Source organism: Lepidothrix coronata, unplaced genomic scaffold (assembly GCF_001604755.1).
Source record: "Lepidothrix coronata isolate B3197 unplaced genomic scaffold, Lepidothrix_coronata-1.0 Scaffold6, whole genome shotgun sequence".
Taxonomy (NCBI): Eukaryota; Metazoa; Chordata; class Aves; order Passeriformes; family Pipridae; genus Lepidothrix; species Lepidothrix coronata.
Window position 1 is genome coordinate 959 of NW_016690186.1, and position 20,701 is coordinate 21,659.

The window sequence follows — 20,701 nt, forward strand, 5'->3', positions numbered from 1 at the left end:
TGTATTATCTACTGCAGTAGTCTCTTAAAGGTAGAGGATAAGGAATAACCTATTGTGGGGAATTTTTTTTCTTTACATTATGCATGATATTCTTTCTGTATGTTGAAAAAGAGATTCTCCCTAACAAACAGAAACTGCATGCAAAATTAACTTCACTTTTTGTTCTTTACTTCTATTTTGTTTTTCGAAGTATGGAAACATAGGATTCACTCAAGCAAACGATAGGTAGAATTGTCCCTTTGTGAACTTTAAAATAGATGAAGTGAGAAAGAATGTCTAGGCTGATGATTACTGGGAAATAATTAGTAAAACCAATGTACTATGGCTTAGTCCACAGTAGGATGTTACTTTGAACACACTTCAGATCCTTTACAGCATCATGTGTCCATACTGAACTTAATTCTCAGTGTTGCATCACGAAGGACTACTTACTTTAGTAAATGCTTGTTGTGGTGTGTTAGTTTCCACTTTAAGGTTTCTTTGGGTTAATTGCTTATAATATACTGGAGTTTGTATTTGGAGTTTGTATTCCTACTTGGCTCACTACCCATGTCCTTCTTTACTCCAGGATCATCCTGAGGGGATGCTCCACACATTTTGACAGGTAGGCAAGAGTGGCTGCTCTTTGTGGTGGAGGTTGCAAGCAAGTTGCTTGGAATAATCAATTAGTTTTGAAGAGTCTGCCAAGGCTCTGGGTGGCCTCCAGTTCATATATGACTGACCCTACTCAGATATGAATTGTTATGGGATAGACAGGTACAGGTCACTCCCCACATAAGTGAAAGAGAGAAAGCACACCTGGACCTGGCCTTGGGGATGAATCAGCAGAAGGGACCACAAAAGATGTAGCAGAAGACAAAGAGACACAACAGGATTCTTGATCAGTGCCTTCATACATGCTCTGGGCTGTGGTTTTGCAAGTGACATTGCCACCAAATCCACCAGCAATGTATTTTTTTTCTCTCGGATGGTGCACAATGCCACAGCCTGAGGTAACTGGGTAAAAACCCGGCAAGAAAAGGTCAATAACCTCACCCGTGCCATAGTGTCTGTCTGGGCCTGGGCCTGCTGCAAAGCTTTGTGTTTCATCAGCTGTGAACAATACCCAAGAAACGGCTACAGGATCCTGCAGAGGCCGGAGGAGGAAACTAATCTGGTAAGTATTGCATGCCCAGTTGTACAGTGTTATAGATTAGTCTCTCCAAATGGGCCATTAACCTAGGCAGGCTACATCTTTTGTAACACTAATAACCTCCCTCCCCACCCCCCACCCCCCACCCCGTTTTTTCCTTGGAGTGAGGCAGGGGAAGAAAAATTCCCCTGATTTCCTAATCTATAACACACAGTAACTTGACAGGAGGGTTTAAACTACTTTTTCTGGAGTGGAGCTCTACCGCTCAGGTAGCAGACTTTCCCTGGACATTTAACTTAGCTGTTCTCACACTTAGATCAGACTTCTGTTTTATTTATTTTCTGTGGGCTCCTCATCCACACAGATGCACTGTGTGCATCGCTGGCCACCTCCAAACTTCTGCACTCCAGCTACTGTCCCTCCATCCTGTCATTTCTCTTACTCTCTCACCCAGAGTATCAGCTTTTACTGTTAGTATCCCCTACCCCTATCCCTGGTCTTTGCTCAGCTAACCTTGCCTGCATATCAGTCCAGCTGTACTGAAGGACTTTTTGGAAACTTTACACTGTCAGCTCCCTGGTACCTCCATGTCTTCTCCTTCCCCTCATTCTCTGCGCTCTCTACCCTCAATTTAAAAGACCCATTCCATGAGGAATAGCATCAAGTTATCTTCTCTGCCCAAATCAGTTGTTTTCACTGTCCAGATCTTTGCAACTCTGTCCCGTACCTGTCTTGCCCTATTTGGAAACCCTGGCTGGAAATCTCCAGGAGGAGAGTGGTGACCCTGATGTCACCATGGAGCACACTGCTCGCTCCCTGCCTTTGGGGTGTCCCTGGGGCTGTGGGGAAGGCATGAAGCAGCCCAGCCCAGCTAGACACAGCAAGGAGCTGCCTGTGTTAGCTGAGCTGAAGCCATGGCATGGCTCACGTCCACGCTCCCTGGAGCTCTGCTCCTCATGTAGGTGCAAGGGGAAATAGTTTGAAGGCTGGAGGGAACCATGTGTACGGAGGCATGCACAGACATAGAGAGTGGGTGTTGTTACATGGGACTGTGTTTCTTCCTGCCACTGCCTACACCCCTGCCCAGGTGACATCCTTCAGTTTCTCCAATACCCGACTCTACAAATACAAGAGCTCTTGATCACACTTTTTGATGCCTTTGCATTTTTTTTTCTTTGCTCTTGTTCCCCTCACTGAAATGTCATCTTCTCATCAGTCTTACTTTAAAGCTTTAATGATATATTTCTTTGCTGTGCCAAGTCCCAAACATGAGTTGCACTTTTCTGCCTCCTTTCGCAGCTGATTTGATCTCCTCTCATTTCCTCCTCACTAATCACAGCCTTCTCCAGCTTTGGTTATGCTGCCCCCCTGCTCCAGACCTTAGTCATGCTCAGAGTGTTTATACATCTTAATGCAGTCTCAAGTATAAAGCTGTGCTGTCATGGAGTTTCATTAGTGTGCTCAATCTTCACTCAGGGTGAAGTACACAAAGAATTTTGAATTGTGTTGCTGTTCTAAAACTTTTATTTAGTAGAGTGAGCTTGTGTAGATCTAACAATGTGTACAGAATTTTCTTAGCTTTGTGTAATTTTTAGAAGCCATAAAAAGCATGAAAAAGTGTGTGGGAGGGAGGTTTGATGCAAAAAGTGCAGGTAAAGGAGGTGTTGGGTTGTTGGGGTTTCTTTTCCCTTTAAAGAAATGCTCTGCTAGCACTGCTGGATGAGCTTGTCAATAGGTAACCTTGCAGTGCATTATCACAAGTTTGCCTGTTGTCTTTATAAATGAGATCCTTAAGTCTCCCAGGAATTTTCTAGGGAGTAATATCCTCTAGGATAAGGACAGCTAGTTGCGTGTGTATGCAATTAAATATGTAATGCCTACTAGTTTTTTCTTAAAAAACCAAACCAAACCAAAACAAAAAACTAAAAGCAGAACCCTTCATACTCAAATGCCTATCCAACAGTGTCTGACATTTCAATTTTTGAAACAATAGCAACCAACTTACCCCATTATGTGTGTCCCAGAAAAACCTACAACAGCATATGTAATATGTGGAAGTAATTTGGAAGGCATCCTGCAGTTTTGAAGGGCACACGGTGAAAAGAAAAGTTGGGAGAAAAGAATCTGAATGTGGTCATGAGGGAAGAAACTAGTTAGCAGTATTAAAATAGAGTTTGTAATGAGTGGGTTGACTAGTAACATCTTTATTTTTTTTCTGATTTCTCTTAGCACATAAAAAAGCTGCAGCCCATATGAAGAGGGGAATTAGTAGCTAAAAGATAGCCATCAGATTTCTGAAGATAAATGAAAGGTGGATCTGAACCTTGAAATTGTCAGCTCAGCAAAGGCAGAGTGGTGAAAGGAGGGTTTCCTGGAGAATACCCAGAAGATTGTGATGGATTATGCATTTCTGGAAGGGGACAAGAAACAGGCAATACAAAGGTGCTAAACATAAACAGTTGTAACAAAACACGGTTCAAGCATTTTGTCTCCAACACCCTGCAAAACATAGAAGATGTTCCATATTGAGACCACTATGTCAGTTGAACTGAAGTGCTTCCTGACTCTTCTGATTCTTGTGTACATCATCTAGAGGAGCACTCTGTGCATGACCTGCTTTGTTTTTAAGGTCATTATTTTTCATTGAAAAAATTCACTGTCAGCTAAATCAGTAAATAAATCAATTTTACTAAACACCCGTCTGAAAAATAAATGGAACACATGACTATTGTAAAACTCATCTCCTCACAACTTTTTAAAAATAAAATTAAACTAAACATATCTTTTTGATTGCAAATTTTTTGCTAGCCTCCAGCTACTTTCCCACAGCGTGAAAGGAGCTCAAGCGTCTTGTTGGAGAGCACTTTTAGAGGAACACATTCTACAGGATTCACAAAAGCGTTTCCGTTTCATGTTTCCATCTGCCCTCCAGGATTTCTTCCCATAACGTGCATGAAACGTTGATGCATACCATACATCATAAGACTATTTTTGTTCCATCTTTTTTGTCACCATCTTCCTTCCACCTTTCTGGAAGCCTGTCGCACTGGCAGTCTGCAGCTGTTTAAGGCAACATCTTGCATGTGTTTTTCTCCCATTACCTAATGTAGGATTGAAAATCAGGGAAGCAGAGTCTACTAAGTTGCTTTAAAAAAAAGAGGAGGGCTCATAAGTGTCCTGGTGTCTGTGGAGAATAAAAATTACTTTTCAGGACATGGGTCTTTTGTCGTAGATCATGCATTATTAGTATTGGTGAATGCTTAATGTGGTAAACTGTGTCCAGCAAGATGTGTAGAAATATGACAGTGTGTTGACAAAGTCTTAAGCCTGTACATTTGGGAGATGGAGCTGGGATAGAGTAGTGCAACAGGTATGTGTTTCATAACCTGTGGGAACAGGGAACCCTATTGCTGTGACTTGACATGACATTCAGAAACCCCCGTGTGCTACTATCAACCTTCCTGGATGTGTTGCCCTGCCAGTAATGAGGTGATTACCTTGTGATTTAATACTAGAGTTGTTTGGTGACCACAGTTATGACATTTCATCAGGCTGACAGGAGTGCCCAAAATGGTTTTACATTGGTGCAGCTCCAGGGCAGAATCTGCGTGGACTTCTAGCAGGTTCTGGCTTTGCTGCCTAAAACTGATCCAGTAGTTGCTGCTGGTCACCTGAATCCAAATATTGTAATCCAGATGACTATTCTGGATACTAACTGTCTGACTTATCTCCCTCTGCTGTGTTCAGTCATGTAGTTATGCATAAGTTATGCATGACTGCTTTTAGCTGTTCTCTAATCTGGCATCAATATCAGAATTCTTACAGATTCAAATGTGCATCCCAAAATGACATGCGTAGCACATCACAGTGCTCTGGAGCAGAATGTTCAACATACTGAATGGGAGATGGGAACAAATGCAGAGCTACGCACTTACCTCATTCACAAGGATGTTCTCATAGCAAAATGGCGTGAGGGACTCTGTGAAGTCACTCTAGTGACTTTTAGGTGTATATTTATACCACTGTGTAGACAAAGCTGGTGCATGAACAAGAGTCAGAAATACATTCCTTGTCTCTGCTGTGCAGCTTCAGAAAGTCTCATTGATTATAGCTTTGAAGAGGGATTTGCTTTGTTGTTATCCTAAATATTCTGCATCTTCAGTTATCCCTCCCTAAGGCTTTTGTGTTTTAGCTCATCAGGTCATTGATACAATCATCCAGCATCACAGCTGTAGCAGTAGCAAAAGCAGTCATGGCTAAATGTGGCTCTTTCTATTCACTATAAATCTACAATAATCTATGAAGTATTTTCTTTTCACATAGAACAGCAGTTCCTTGACTCTAGGCTGTAGTGGAAGTTAGGGGCTGCTTGGAAATTGGCCACTCTTTCTTACTTCTTGCCTTTTTCTGAGGGCTGGGATAAGGTGAAGAGGAAACAGGGCAACCAGAATCAGCATTTTAATTTTAATAGCTCCAATAAATAATATGAAAATCAGAGGTTATGAAAAAAGCACTGCTAAACCCTGTCGCAGCTATTGCACCCAGGCAATGCTGTTCAGGCAGTGGGACTCAGGGCAGGGCTGGACTTCTGCTGCAGGGTTTGGACTACTGCATAGCTACCACCTACAGCCAGGATGCAGTGTATGTACTGGGGAGACTACCCTCCCCAGTGACTGTCTCTCAGTCACTTTATTTCTGTCCTTCACGAGTTGTCTTTTTGTTCCCAACCATCTAGTGTAACGTCATGAAGAAAGTTATCTCCCATGAAAGGCCTTGTCCTAGTACGGTCCTTGCAGCTTCTGTGTGGTATTGTGTTTTTTTTTCAGCCACTGCCTTGCCCCTCTTATTTGAGCTTGTGTTAGCTAGCGGGACTAGAGCACCAGAACCATTTACCTGACTGATAGCTGAAACTGTTAAAAACATCTTGAATTACAATTTGAGTTAGGTGACTGTCTCAAAAAGCAAAACTTGGAACTTCATATCCTCTGTGTGCTCTGCAACCTAATTATGTTGTTTAAATGGTACATGCTAAAGTGTTCAGGTTCATTGTGGAGAACGATGGAAGGATGTTAAAGTGCTGAGGATGTTTGTGTAACAAAATGGGTGATAAAATTCAATGTAGGTAAATGAGGATAACTGAGAAGGATAACTAGGCAGAACAATCCCAATTATATATTAGGTTATGAGTTTGAGCTGGGTATTACCATTGAGGAGTAAGATTTGGGGATTGTGATTGGGGATCCTATGAGATCATGAGCTCATTGGTCACCAAAACACAACTCAAATGTCAGAGTAAAGAAATTCAGAATAAATTTGAGAATGTCATTATGAGAGTGTATGGTCCAGTTGCCTTCTGAGTGCTGTGTGTACTTCTGGAGCTTTCAAAGGTTTATTAAAACTAGAAGAGGCTTAGAGAAGGTTGGCAAGGATGATGAGCTAGATGGAGTGGCTTCCATTTAAGAACATTTCTGTAAACTAGGACTTTGGTCTAGGATAAGAATGACTTGAGAGCAATATCGTGGAGATCTGCAGAGAAGGAAGATGAAGACAACTTCCTTTCAAAACAAAAGCATACACAGGAGGAAAGGCAGATTCAGAGCCTTCAAAAAGAAGAGGTTCTCCATGACATCAGTAGTGGAGAGACCTGTGGGATAACTTGTCAAATATATGCAGTAGATATTATAAACTGATACGGTTTCCAGGGGAAGCATGGACTATTGCTTGGAAGGGTGATGTGCTGAAAGTTGCTAAACTAACAGAAATAACATATGGTTCAGGAAGTTCCTGACATCAAAGTAGTTGGTGGTCAGAAGAGTGTCAGTGAGAATTGTCACACATCTGTGACCTCTTCTGAACTTTTGGCTATTACTGAAGATGGAATACTGGCCGAGATGTACCGCTAATGTAGCCTGCACGTCCAGTCTCACTTAAGGTGTCTTGTGACAAAGGACAATATTGTTACTTACAAACATCAATTAATTCCTGATCATATTGGTGTATAATCTCATATACACCTTGAGGTTGTGTGTTTGTGCTTACATGTACATCTATAGGATTTGCCTTTGACTAGGCTTTCCTATAAAAATGACATGGTCCTATATGCAGATTAAATAGTAACCAAAGTTTGTTTTCACGGAAGCATCATCACTTTAAAAATGGATGCAGATTATTCTTGAGAAGGGGTGGGGATCGTGATGTCATTCCAAAGCACATGAGAACACTTTTGCAGGTTTTAAAAAATTCTAACAGTATTTACAATAATAATGTTATTTTATCACAGCCTCTCCAAAGCTTTTAGAAAAACATCAGTGCAGTACCATAGAGATTCTTAAAAAGCCCATAAAACCACAATCATCAGATGGGTTAACTCTAGACAGCTCTTGTTTCCTTCAATTTAGTATTTAACCAGGAATCCTTTGGAACATTTAGTAACCAAAACTGAGCTCTCAAGATTTAAAGTGGACCTAAGTAATCTGAAACATAGAAAGCCCACAAAGAGATGCTAGATGGTATTGTGATTTTTTTTCCTTTAAATTACAGACTATTAGGTCATGCTAAAATAAACACTGGTAAGTTCACATTCTACTTTTCCAGAAAATTAACAGGAAAAAAAAAAGGCAGGCATGATAGAATTTTTCTTCTATATTATGAAGAAAAAGTTATGTAATGCTCTTTCTAATGTAAGATTCTATTATAAGAATTAGTTACTTTCTAAAATTAAAAAGCTGGTTGTCCAAATTTCATGACTGTAGTACAGATTTCAAGAATTGCATGGTCTTATGATCATGAAAAAAAACATGTTGAACTTAATAGTCAAATCTATAGAAAAACCTGTTTTTGTATGATAGTTGCTGTCTCACAGGAACCTAGTGTATTTTTTCCTCCAAGTGCTTACTTTATTAATTAATAAAAGATATGTATATTTAACAGACGTTTCCTAGTGGAATCTGTGTATATACTGCTCACAAGAAAAGAAATGGGTTTAATGATTTTATGCATTTGTTTCCATTGCTACCCAATTTTCAGACTAATTTGAAAGGATTGTGATTTTTTTCCTGCTCAACATTATGCAATTTCAGTAGGTTTCTCTGTTTTGTGGATGTTTTAAAAAAAAACAAACAACAAAGACTTAATTAAAATTTTGTATTGATGGATCTTGTATTTTTCTACCTTCTATATAATATTCTTTGCAGCATAATCATCGCTCTGCACACAGTAGTTATTAGTGATGTGTAGAGTACAAAGATTGCCTGGTTTTAGTTTCAGTGCTTATGTGATTTCATTGTTTTCTAGATGTTAGGCTGTTTCCCTGAGGGGTGAAGTCTTATGTGTTATTATCTCTAAGTCATTCTTATGTTTATACCTAAGATCACTGGAGAGATATTTTCACTGTTTTGCCCACATCATTTCATTTTCCTGCAGCACCTTTCACAGGCAGTTCTCCTGATGCATGCTTGGATTTGGTTGTGTCTTTCTGCAGCCTGTGCATGCTCTCACTGCTGTCCTACCACGCTTCCTCAGCCACCCCTCTATGCTGTAGGCTAGAGCTTGAATTCATGGAACAGAATTTCTCTGAATTCAGCTGCCTGCTATAAGAAGTTGTGAAGTTCAAGATAAGATAAATACAACCTTGTATGTATTTAAAAAACCAAACAGCTACCTATCTGTTCTTACATGAAACACTGCTGTACAGTAGGGCCACTGCCTACATCTTTGAGTGGTTATTTACAATAACTGTTGTCTCAAAATGCAGAAGGCCAAGTGGCATCACCCACCTCTCCGTAACATCTTATCCCCCTGGGGCCTCAGTGTTGGACCCCTTTGTCTTTTCACATCTCTCTGTCAGCTTCTGAGAGGAGCTGTAAACCCCTGGCTGATTCCCAGCTGCTGTCAGGTAGAGTACCTGCCAGCTCTCTCCCCCTCCCTGCCTGCCATACAAAAGGGGCAGGGGGCTCTGGGGGTAAGATCTGTCCCTCCTGCCATTTGGCAGTGCCGTGTTTATAGACAGTAATGCCAGGCATCTTCATTGATTAGGGTAGAAACACGTCGGTACATGGTGCTTGCTGTTCAGATCTCTTCCAAATTACACAATAAAACAGGTGGAAAATTAAATTTCACTTTGTGAAAGTGTAGGTGTGAGCCCGTCCTGGCCTAGGGAGACTTTGTGATCAAACCCACCTTCTGGTTTCCTCACCCCAGCAATGCCCACTCTTCTTCCTTCCTGTCCTCTAGCATCAATGTCTCAGCTTGAGCTTACAGATGTAGGAGAACTCAGGCCACAGAGGGACACCTCCTTTTGTTGCCCCCTTCCCTCTCCAGGCCCATCCAGACAAGAACAAGTAGGGGAGGATCAGCACCTTCCTACCAAAGATAGGATTCTTCTTCTAAACATGGACAAAGGTGAGCAGGTTTCCCTGGCTGCCTCCTTTAAAGAGTGACATGCTGTTCAAATGGCCTGCCATGCAAAAACAGTGATGTAGACCCCTGCATCAGCCAGAAGACTGATTTAAATTCTACATGGAGAAAGGCACCCCTGAAGTTATCAATGCTTCAACATCTCTGCCAATTAAGTGTAAATTTTTCTTACCTGTTTGACTGTTTCCATTGGTAGGATCAGCTTCTCCATTTGAGATCTTCCCTTACTGAAAGTTAATTCTCTGTAAGAGGGACCTCTGAAACTCACGGATTGGCAACTAGATCTTCTGCTAACTGCAGCTACTCTGAGGTGAAGCTTCTGCTGCAAAAAGTCTAGTATTTTTCTACAAAGCCAGTCAGACCTTCTGCTCTCTCTCTGAGGTCTGTACAAGTGTGCAATAGGCACGTTGATCCTTGTTGATCCAGGGAGGGCGTCTGAGCCTTGCAGGGCTGCAGGTCCCAGCATGCTGTCCTGGAGCAGTGCAGGCACTTTGCCACTTATGCCCTCAACCCCTTTCAACAGCTTTATCAGCTGAGGTGTCTGAAGGAAGGAGGATTAAATCTGCATCTCCACGAGTGGAACTGCCTAGTGAGAGTCTTGTGTGTAAGTCCACAGCACAAGGAAAGCCAGAGGAGGCTAAATGATGTTCCTTCTTCAGTTTCCTGAGCAGGTTAGATTCCTTCATCTTCAGGAGCTCTGGAGACATTTGTGCCATTTTAACAGCCCTGACTGAGGGGGCAGACATGATGAGATTTGTAGTTGGAATCATAGATTGGTTTGGGTTGGAAGGGACGTTGAAGATCGTCTAATTCCAATTTTCATGCCACAGGCAGGGACACCTTCCACTAGACCACTAGTTGCTCAAAGCCCCATCCAACCTGGTCTTGAACACTCCCAGGGATGGGGCATCTGACTTCTCTGGGCAACGTGTTCCAGAGTCTGCCACTCTGTAAATGGAGGTGCTGTCTGTCACTTTGGCTTTTCTGAGCCACAGTAAGTGGCTAAATCAGCTGTCTCTTGCTGACTCTTTCACCAACTCAGCTCCCCCAGCTATCCCCGACTGCTCAGACAGAGCAGGTGTCGTCTGTCAGTACTTTTTATGGTCAGGTGACTGCTAGTCAGTACTCTTTAGACTATTAGTCACCTGATACAGAAAAGAGGAAAATTACTTACGCTACAGTAATGGTGGCTCTTCCAGGTACATTTGCAATAGAGGCACCACAAGTGCCTCACTTGTCCTTCACTCTGAAATGACTCTTTACTGTTGGCAAACCTGAGCGAGGTTAGACTGGAGCATCCTGAGCTTTGTTTGCTCCATTACTACCCTGAACAGCAGCAACTCCTTGCTGCCTTGGGCTGCATTTGTTCATCCTTCTTCCTAAACCAGAATGCCAGTCTGTGTTTCAGCTTTCCAAACCTCTCACCGCACTTCCAACTAGGATATCAACTTTTGCCCACATGTTTCTCTCCTGTGACCTTTCATCAGCCACAACAAACCTTGCCAGCTCAATTCCCATCAGCACCTGACCCCCTGAGATGGGAGCACAGGACTACAGCAGCCACAGAAGAGGGAGGTTGCCACTTCCTGAGGCAGCACAGTGATGGCAGTGGTGTCTGTGATTGGCTTTTGCCCCATGGTGTGAGTGAAGAGCAGAGTGGGAGCTGCCACTGCTGCAGAGGGCGTTGGGGGGTGCGATGGTGTGTGTGGCACTGCTGGGGAGTCCTTAGCCTTACACCACTGCCTGGATGGACATAATGTCTTCAGAGGACTTGATCCTGTCCATGTGAGTACGTGCTCACCTGGGATCTGTGCGGACAGCACTTCTTAAAGAATCACAGTTTTCATAGGGTAAGTAACTGCTTTTCTTTTTGTTTCCTAAAGAAATTTTTAAACCCTGGGATGACTCTGTAATACTATTAAATCCTTATTGAGTTCTACCATTATTATGACTCTAATGTTTCTAGGATCCTTCCTCTGGTTTAAAACTGATCGATTTCAGGAATTGAAACTAGATTTGCTGTTTTATATAAAAGGCAAAATGACAGGTACTGCATTCTCAGTACTGTGTTCTCATTATTGCTCTTTTATTTTGAAAGAAAATAACCATGAAACTTGCTTTCCTTTGCTGTGCTTGAACACTCTTATGTATGATATGCAAGTTAGGAGGAGGCTTATTGATTATATTTGTGTAATGTCTTCATTATCCTTTTAGCTGAGATATCAAATGTTTTAAAATATTTTCAAGTGCAGCTATTTTCTCAGGTTCTTAAATACCACCTGTGAATTTTGAAAAAAAGGTTACTTTTTATTATTAAAAAGAATAAATTATTTTATATTTATATTTTATATGATCTATCTTCTTTATTAGGGTTTTGGGGCTTTTTGTTTTCACTCCTTATATGGTAGAAATTCAAATATTGTCTAACCTGGAATTATCTGGGTGTTTGGAAAGTTAGCAAAATTAGTGCCTCACAGATACTGGAAGAAGCTTAGAACAATATGACTCTAAGCAGTTACAAGGAGAATCGTACATCTTTGTCCAGTATTTTGCCTCAGAGATTTTCTAACACCAAAAGCTTCTGAGAAAGATGGTCTAAAAATGGGCATTATCATGGACAGCTTTTGTATTCCGTGCTTAAGGAAAGATCTTTTCTCCAATAGCATATTTATTGCTGCAAAGCATAGGAATTATGTTATTTTATCTTTTCACTTAATCCTGTCAAATGTAGTAAATGTTTTCATTATTCATACAAATTTATCCCCTTTTATGTGTATGTTGTTAAGCTCTTTACCTACTAATGGTCTTGTAGAAGTTGAGATCCCAGGTAATGTAGGTATAGCAGTGCTCTCATCTGGATCCTCTGCATTGTGATTTTGCTGTATTTGTAAGGTAATAAATAAGAGCACCTGACTGTCCTCCTTCATTCTCTTCAGCATTTTTGCTACATCTGGTGTTTATCTTGCTTATTTATTTGTTCCAATTGCTTTGGTTTCCCCTGATTCAGTAGTCTTTCCATGCCTCTAGTGGCCTGTTTCTGAGAGCCTGTGCTTTTTGCTAGAGTAACTTTAGATGTATGGTGAACATTGAGGACTATAAGCATTTAAGAGAAAATGTTAAATGCTGTTGAGAGGGCTTTATAATATTTTAGATAGGATTTCTTCGGGTTTTTTGTTGTGTTTTTTTCCCTGAATAGGAAATAATCTGTAAATACAAATAGCGTATTTGTATTATGTTCTTCATGAGAACTTAGTGCATTACATTTATGTGGCTGTCTTAAATATTGTCTCCTTATTGTGAACTACATTAGCAGAAACATCTGGGGAATGAAGCTCTTCCTTTCTGCTGCGATAGTGGAAGATGTTGAGATAGGCACTGCAGGGGAACTGATTTATAAGGGTCTTGCTGAGAGAGGGGGTCAGCATTTTCTCCCTTAAACAAGGTGATTTGGGGACTCCCAAAAGAGGAGGTGAGGGTTGTGCTTATTAGTTGAAAACAGAACTTCCACTTTTTCTTTGGGTCCTGGAGCTGTTTCTGCCTCTTACCTGTGTGTACAAAGCCCTGGATAAATGCTCCTTGGCTCTCAGAGAGCTTCAGTCAGCTGCTCTGAAGCCCTTTTGACATTAATAGGTGTTCAAGGACGCCTGTTTGCTCATGTTCATTCTTACCAACAGAGGAGGCTGGGGCTGTGCGAAGCTGAACTTGGTATCAAAAGGAAGAATGCTTTCTGGAATGAATGGGAAGCAAGAAGGGAAAAAGGCTTGTCTGTGGGGAATTGTTACATTACTCTGGGGCTCCTGCCAAATAACTTCAGCCTGCTATGCCACGTGGGGTATGTGCACTGTATAGGGCTTCGCCCTTATATATCTGGAAGAGCTGGACAGGATAAACCTCCCCATTACAATGAGGCACTGAACGTGTATACCTGTGTCATTCAGGAGGCCTTCTAGGAAGAAAAGGAAGACCTGCTGCAAATTTACAAAATTATGGTGGCAGGGAAAAAGGGAGATGTAAGGGAAATTCCAGAAAAGCCCTCTTGGTTTGCTCAGGCATACCTAGACTTGCCCTCTATTGGGATTTACCTGTAGCATGTACATCATTAAGAGGTTTTATTATTATTTTTTAAATTAATTTTATTTTCCTTTGCAGGTCACATTTTAAGCTGCTATTTCCTGTATAATTAAGCAGAATGAAGGCATTAGGTTCTAGTAAAGTTGGGCCTAATCCAGAATCTTCTCTTACTCAGTCCTTTCTGAGTAAGAAACTCAAGTCTGGGCCCAGCATTTTATGGTTTTTGCTCTTACTTCTAAATTATTTGTGGTCTGTGGATTATTTTTGTTTTGTTTTAACTTCATGACAACAACTCCTTTGCTTTTGTCTAATTTTATCTCTTTATGTGTCACTGTCCAGCATAGCGTTAGTTGAAATTATGTAAGTATACTGCAAATTGAAGTGCATAATTGCTACTGATAATGCGAGAATGATTCCTACAGTTTATAATTAACAGTATATAATGTTCTGTGCATGGGTTGGATCTATCCCTTTTAACTTTTCCTTTCCGATTCTTTCCAATTCCTGGTCTTGTCACATCCCAGCCTTTATGAACATACTGGTTTCGCTGGAGTCTAGTCCGTTCTTCCTTTTGTTTTTCAGACCAGTAAAAATGGGAAGTACTGGATTCTGGTTTCCTCCAAGAAGAGTCAGCGGAACTGGTTAAGAGCAAAATCTGAGGACTTTAGTGGGCAAACATCAGGTGTGCATTGAACAGAGGCTGCTTTAATCTGCTTTAAGTATATGCTTATTTAAAAATAGTATTATATATGAGCTTTTGTGTAATGTGTTTGTTATTTGATACTGCATATAATCATTCATCCTGCAGTTGTGAAAGCACCAGTAAGAATGGGGATTTTAAGTGATGTGTTGAGGCACAAACAGGCAATATTACTCATAAAATTCTTTCAGCTGGTCTTTGAAAAATTTAATATTTGAGGATCAGTGTTTTTTAAAGTTTTATCTCCATTGCTCAGTCTGTATATCCACACCAAAAAAAAATGGTTATTTGCTATTCAGAGATCAATACTAAAGTTTTTAATTGCTTCAACTGTTGAGAAATGGTACTGAGATAATAGTGCGTACGTGGTTTTTAATAAAACGCTGTCGTTGTCAAAGATTGGATCCACACTATATTTGTTCTAATGATGCATTTTTAAGGACACTTATACACAGTTCAAAGTCAGCTTAATTAGTTTTGATCATAGAGGAACAAAACCCAAATTCTTCATCCCTGTGAATGTTCTGACTTACTTCTGGTACAGCAGCTAGATTACCTGAAGTTTTGGAGAAGAAAACAAAATGTTATATTGGCCTGAATATAGAATGGCCTCCAGCCTGAGGTGTGATCTTTGCATTAAGAAAAGAAGTGAGAAGTTGTCAGTTGTTAATTTTAACAGTTAAGCTTAATATGCTGTTCCACAACAAACACTGCTTTTGACCTCTCAACAGACCCTGCAGATCACCCTTCTGCGTGGCCTAGTATCCTGCATCTCCCCAGCTTGATGCACGTTAAGTTCCTCCTTACCAGCCCTCAGCATTACCAGCTCACCCCTATCCACATGTCCTTAGATATTTCCAACCCCTGTGCAGGATTCCCTGTGCCTCCCTAGCCCCACAGCCCCATCCTGGTTCTGACCACTGTCCCTCCCTGCAGCAGCTCATCCTCCCTGCCTGTATCTTGCCTGCTGTGCCTGCTTCCCTTGTCACTGGCTGGGCACAGAGTCCACTTGCTGCTGAGTTCTGGACCCGGCATGGTCAAAGTAGCCATGCTCCCCTGCAGCAGCCTGTGGAGGCAGTTGCCTTGCCCTTTGATGCAAGTGCTGACTGCCCTATCTCAGGCTCCGTGTGGATTTGGCAGGGAGGCAAAAGAAGCCAGAGTGCCTTCTTAACCCTCTTGAGGCTATAAGTGCCCTAGCTATGCAGTGAGGGCATGGCTGCTGTGCTGGCTCTGTGTGGTGGGTCTCATACAGGTGCCTGCATGGTATAAAAAAAGCCTGTGTGAGTGGAGATCGAGTTGAATTTTTTTCTCCCTCCTGAATTTCATAGGTCAGGAGAGATTAGGCTAAAACAAAATTTCATTCTACATTCAGGCCAATGTGTGTTAAAGACCAGTGTGTTTGTTAACAGAAAAGCAAAATTAATTTTATTACCAGATTCTAATTAAAGCTTATATTGAAAAAAAAAGTATCTTTCAGTCCACAAATATATCACAACTTTGATGTGAATCAGACCCTCCTTTTGATTTCATTGGTGGCTTTATTGAAGTATTTTGCAACTGATCTTCATTTACTTTTATTGAAGAAAATTATTGCTGCCAAGTCTCCAAACAATGTTTCACTTTTTCAGTTATGAACTAGATAGTTGATTATGAGACAGAAAATAAAATTAAGCTGATACTTTGAAGACCTGTGCATGTTCCCACTCATGGAACTGATGTCTCCAGACTTCGTCCCATGAGTGGGAATGAGTCCAAGACAAGTCTGAAATCATAAGAGTCCATAAAGAAACACCTTTTCTGTCACTGGGTATCTTTAAAGAGGTTAGTGTTTCCTTATAAAATTTGAGGGATTAAAGGTGGTTTTACAAAACTACTTGCTTAAACAAGGTAGCATAGTTTAACCTGTCATTCAAGGACTTCAGGGTTGAAAGGAAGCAGATTTTCATCTTGGTGTGCCGGTACTTCTCTCCTTCTAAAGACAAGGGAAAAGTTACAGGGAGGTGGGAGGAAAAGGCATAGATAAAGACATAGTCTGTATACACATTTCCAGTGGAGATCTCAGTCTGAAGATTTCATAAAATGCAGACATTAAAGAGGCACATCCCCTTCTCCCTCTCCCTGCTCCCTCAGCCTTCCTGTCCTGGCATGCATTGAGGAAAACACAGGCTCTCCTTCCTTCTCGCTTTCTTCCAGGACCACGCTGGGGCTTTTGCAACGACTCTGTAGTTTTGTCCTGTGCAACTGGGCGCTGCTCTCCACTCCCCTCTTGGGCAATTGACTCCCTCCATCTCTGCTGAGCCTCAGCAATGGAGAGGACAGCTAAGCCAGGCCCAGGCTCCCTCCCAGCTATCCATCCTCCCTTGCTGCCAGCAGGGAAGAGCCCGGTTTGTTTTTCAGGGAGGTGGCGCTGGGCTGGAGCAGCTGCAGCCTGATGGTGCCTGCCCAGCTCCCAGCTGCCCAGCTCCACCTGTCCCAGCAGCTGCGGCTTCCCCAGCCCTGCTGCTGGGGGCTGTGGCGGTGCCTGGCTGCCGAGCCCTGGCCCGGCTGCGGCCTGGCCCTGGTGCCACCCAGCCCGGCCACTTCTCGTGCAGCTGCCCCGGCAGAGACCAGAGTGGACAGCAGCTGTCAGCCCTGACACCGGGGCCAGGGGGTGGGTGGTGGCACTTTTGAGGGAGAGAGGCCAAATTTTGGGGCTTTCCAACCCTGCCAAACGCTTGCGTTGAGTGCTGTCCTCCTGCTGTCCTCCTTGCCCCTGCTGCTGCAGACCTCGCGCTCCACCCTTACCACAACTGGTAGCACTGGGGTTTGGTATCTGTAGTAGCAGTTGTGCTCCGATGATGGGGAAAAGCTGTCAGCCACCGCTGACAAAGGAGGGCTGTTGAGTGCCCTGTGATGGCAGGTGCCCAGTTGCCACTATATGATACCAGATGATGAATTTAAAGCTGTTTACCCACAAGTCAGACACGAAGGTCACGTCATACACCTCCTGACACTGAAAACCTCTGATTTAGTTCACAGTTTGCCATGCCACAGGGGCAGGACTAGGAGCTTCCATCCTGAGCTGGCCTGAGTCAGAACACTTAGAGCCCTCATGTCTCGCAGGATAGCATGAGGAGGGTGGGGGTCTCCAGTGCTGGCTGATAATCTATCTCTAACCCATGGGATTTCTGTTGTCAATACATCAAGTCTGTTTGCAGAGGGCAAGTTAACAGGAGAATTTCACCTGGCATTAGCCATCATTGGCAATGCGTGCATTTTGCTAGAGTGGGTGCATAGATGTCAGTGATCATAGGGGGGAGGTATGCCTGAGGGAGAACACAAGCTTGGTCCCCCATACTGTCAGCATGGGTACTGCTGTGTTTTGTGCAGGTTTTCAAATATTTTGAGGCTTACAGATTTTCACTTTGATAGCTGCGTGCATGGGTGTGTGCCTGCGTGCGGATGTCTGTGTAAACACCACAGGCGCGGCTGTTATTCCTTTGAAATCCGAAGCTGCCAAAAGGTGCCTGGGTAGGTAGGTTCTTTGCCTCATGCCTCCCTTAATCTGACAGAAACTTTGCTGTTCTCCATCAGTGTTTGAGGGAAAGGTGAGGTGTGATTTCAGGGCATATGTGGATCTGTTCATCCTGAGCAATGCGTTTTAAGAGTTGCAGCAAATAGTATAAAGAAACCTGCAGGTATTACATTAGACCAGCTGAACCTAATTTTATTTTTAAGTTTTATTCAGAAGCATCACATAGCAAGTAAACTTCAAAATCTAAGTTTAGTTACAAACTAGTTGTTTCTTATTTTTTTTTTCCAGTCCCCTTTTGCTTTCTTTTACGACCACATGAAACTTGAGAAGCCATCTAAAGCTAAATCATTTAGTGGAGTTGGGCAATTCCCAAGTGTCCAACAAGAAGGCCTGGTTTAGGCTGCGATGGCCACTGTCATTCCTGGTGATTTGTCAGAAGTAAGAGATACCCAGAAAGTCCCTTCAGGGAAACGTAAGCGTGGTGAAACCAAACCAAGAAAAAACTTTCCTTGCCAACTGTGTGACAAGGCCTTTAACAGTGTTGAGAAATTAAAGGTTCACTCATACTCTCACACAGGAGAGAGGCCCTACAAGTGCACACAACAAGACTGCACCAAGGCCTTTGTTTCTAAGTACAAATTACTAAGGTATTAAACTCTATTTATCTTTCAGATTATATTATCTATTTTATGTTGGCCGTGTTAAGCCGTGTAAAAGTATATATTTCTGTACGCCTTCAGCTGATTGCAGAGAGGATGTGTTAATTAAAGTAGCCATTGGATTGTTTCTAGAATTCTAAATTACCTAAGTTTGCAAGCTAATGTCTTTGATTTTGTTTCTTAATTTGTTTTCTGCTTTTGTTTTCTGTTTGTTTTTGTTTTGTTTTGTTTTGTTTTTAATGAGCGTAGAATTTTCCTTTGTGTAAGGAATTGTCACAAGAAAAAGAGTATGGACTGAAAGTTCTTTGGCTATGGACTTTTACACGAGTACTTTCATACTTGCCCATATACCCCTGTTACAAGTAGCTAAAACCCACCAAAACTAAAGTGTCAATTTAAGAGAAATGGCTCGCGTTTTGCTATATTTAAATTTGTCAAAATGTCTTTGTAGTGTCATGCTTTCAGTTAAAAGGTTCTGTTGCAAAGCAGTCCTTAGTGTAGTATTTAGCTGCCATTAAAAAATGAGCACGTGTTTTTTGATCAAAATAATTACTTACAGAATATATCTGTGTTTAAAGGCATATGGCTACTCATTCTCCTGAGAAAACCCACAAGTGTAATTATTGTGAGAAAATGTTTCACCGAAAAGATCACCTAAAGAATCACCTACATACACACAATCCCAACAAAGAGGCCTTTAAGTGTGAAGAATGTGGAAAGAACTACAATACCAAGCTTGGGTTCAAACGTCACCTGGCTTTGCATGCTGCAACAAGTGGTGACCTCACCTGTAAGGTATGTTTGCAGACTTTTGAAAGCACAGGAGTGCTGCTGGAGCACCTAAAAACTCATGCAGGCAAGTCATCGGGTGGAGTGAAGGAGAAAAAACACCAGTGTGAACACTGTGATCGTCGGTTCTACACCCGAAAGGATGTCCGCAGACACATGGTAGTGCACACTGGAAGAAAGGACTTCCTCTGTCAATACTGTGCACAGAGATTTGGGCGGAAGGATCACCTCACACGCCACATGAAGAAAAGTCACAACCAAGAACTTCTGAAGGTCAAAACAGAGCCAATGGACCTTCTAGATCCCTTTACCTGCAATGTTTCTGTGCCTATTAAGGATGAGCTGCTTCCAGTGATGTCTTTACCTTCCAGTGAACTGACATCAAAGCCATTTACAAACACTTTGCAATTAAATCTCTACAACACTCAGATTCAGTCCATGCAGAGTTCTGCATCTGCACACCAAATGGTTGCCACATCGTTACCATTGGGAATGCCTTGTCCAATAGACATGGAGTCTGTCCACCCTTCTCACCAGCTATCATTGAAATATCCGCTCGGTACTACCTCATACGCAATTTCTATGCCTGAAAAAGAACAGCCATTGAAAGGGGAAATTGAAAGTTACTTAATGGAGTTGCAAAGTGGTATGCCTTCTTCATCCCAGGATTCTCAAGCATCTTCATCAAAACTAGGGCTGGATCCACAAGTAGGGCCACTAGATGATGGGTCTGGGGAAGTTTCCCTTTCCAAGGGCTCTGTTCCTATTAGTGAACCTCTAAACGCCCCATCATTGGACTTTTCTCAGCTGTTCAACTTCATACCTGTAAATGGCCCTCCCTATACTCCTTCTGTTTCAGTGGGAAACCTCGGAATGAGTTATACGCAAGAAGAGGCACATTCTTCTATGACTCAACTTCCACCACAAACCCAGGATCCACAAGATCCTAGCAATAGTATAGGTCTTGGGTCTCTGCACTCATTGTCAGCAGCTTTCACAAGCAGTCTAAGCACAACCACCACCCTACCACGATTTCATCAAGCTTTCCAATAGGATGTACAAAGCTGGCTTGTTACTGTCTATTTGTAGAAATGCCTTAGGTGACCATTTTTAACTTAGTGCCTACTATAAGACATTATAAATTCTCTGCTTTTGTACAGTACCAATCTCATGAAGCCAGTAAGAAATTTAAATTAACTTTTCTAAAATGTTTTGAAAGTGTTTATTCTCAGCTGTGTTTACTTTGGTTTTTGGTTTGTTTTTTTTTTTTTTTAAACCAGTCTCATTGTATTGTTTTCATATTCACTGCCAATTTACACATTTAAAATGTTCAGTAGAAAGTCATCCCAAGCAAACTCTCAACACTCATCCCTTTTTTTAGAAGTTTTTTAACCATACCAGTTATTCCATTTTGTTGATGT

General features: G+C 41.9%; 1 protein-coding gene across 1 annotated transcript; it reads left to right on the forward strand.

Moving 5' to 3' along the window:
• The first annotated feature begins 572 nt into the window (after positions 1-572).
• Positions 573-20,677, forward strand: PLAG1 (PLAG1 zinc finger). The gene is made up of 6 exons (XM_017832628.1): positions 573-604; positions 987-1,156; positions 3,362-3,574; positions 14,201-14,300; positions 18,121-18,479; positions 19,070-20,677. Exons 5-6 carry the CDS (start codon positions 18,238-18,240, stop codon positions 20,331-20,333), a joined length of 1,506 nt encoding a protein of 501 aa, XP_017688117.1. The 5' UTR covers positions 573-604; positions 987-1,156; positions 3,362-3,574; positions 14,201-14,300; positions 18,121-18,237; the 3' UTR covers positions 20,334-20,677.
• Positions 20,678-20,701: the final 24 nt, after the last annotated feature.

What these genes read in the sequence shown, in the direction of transcription:
- PLAG1 (XM_017832628.1), top strand. Translation starts at nt 18,238, where the DNA reads ATGGCCACTGTCATTCCTGGTGATTTGTCAGAAGTAAGAGATACCCAG. An exon ending in TCTAAGTACAAATTACTAAG is followed by an intron (nt 18,480 to 19,069) that starts GTATTAAACTCT and finishes CTGTGTTTAAAG; the next exon opens with GCATATGGCTACTCATTCTC.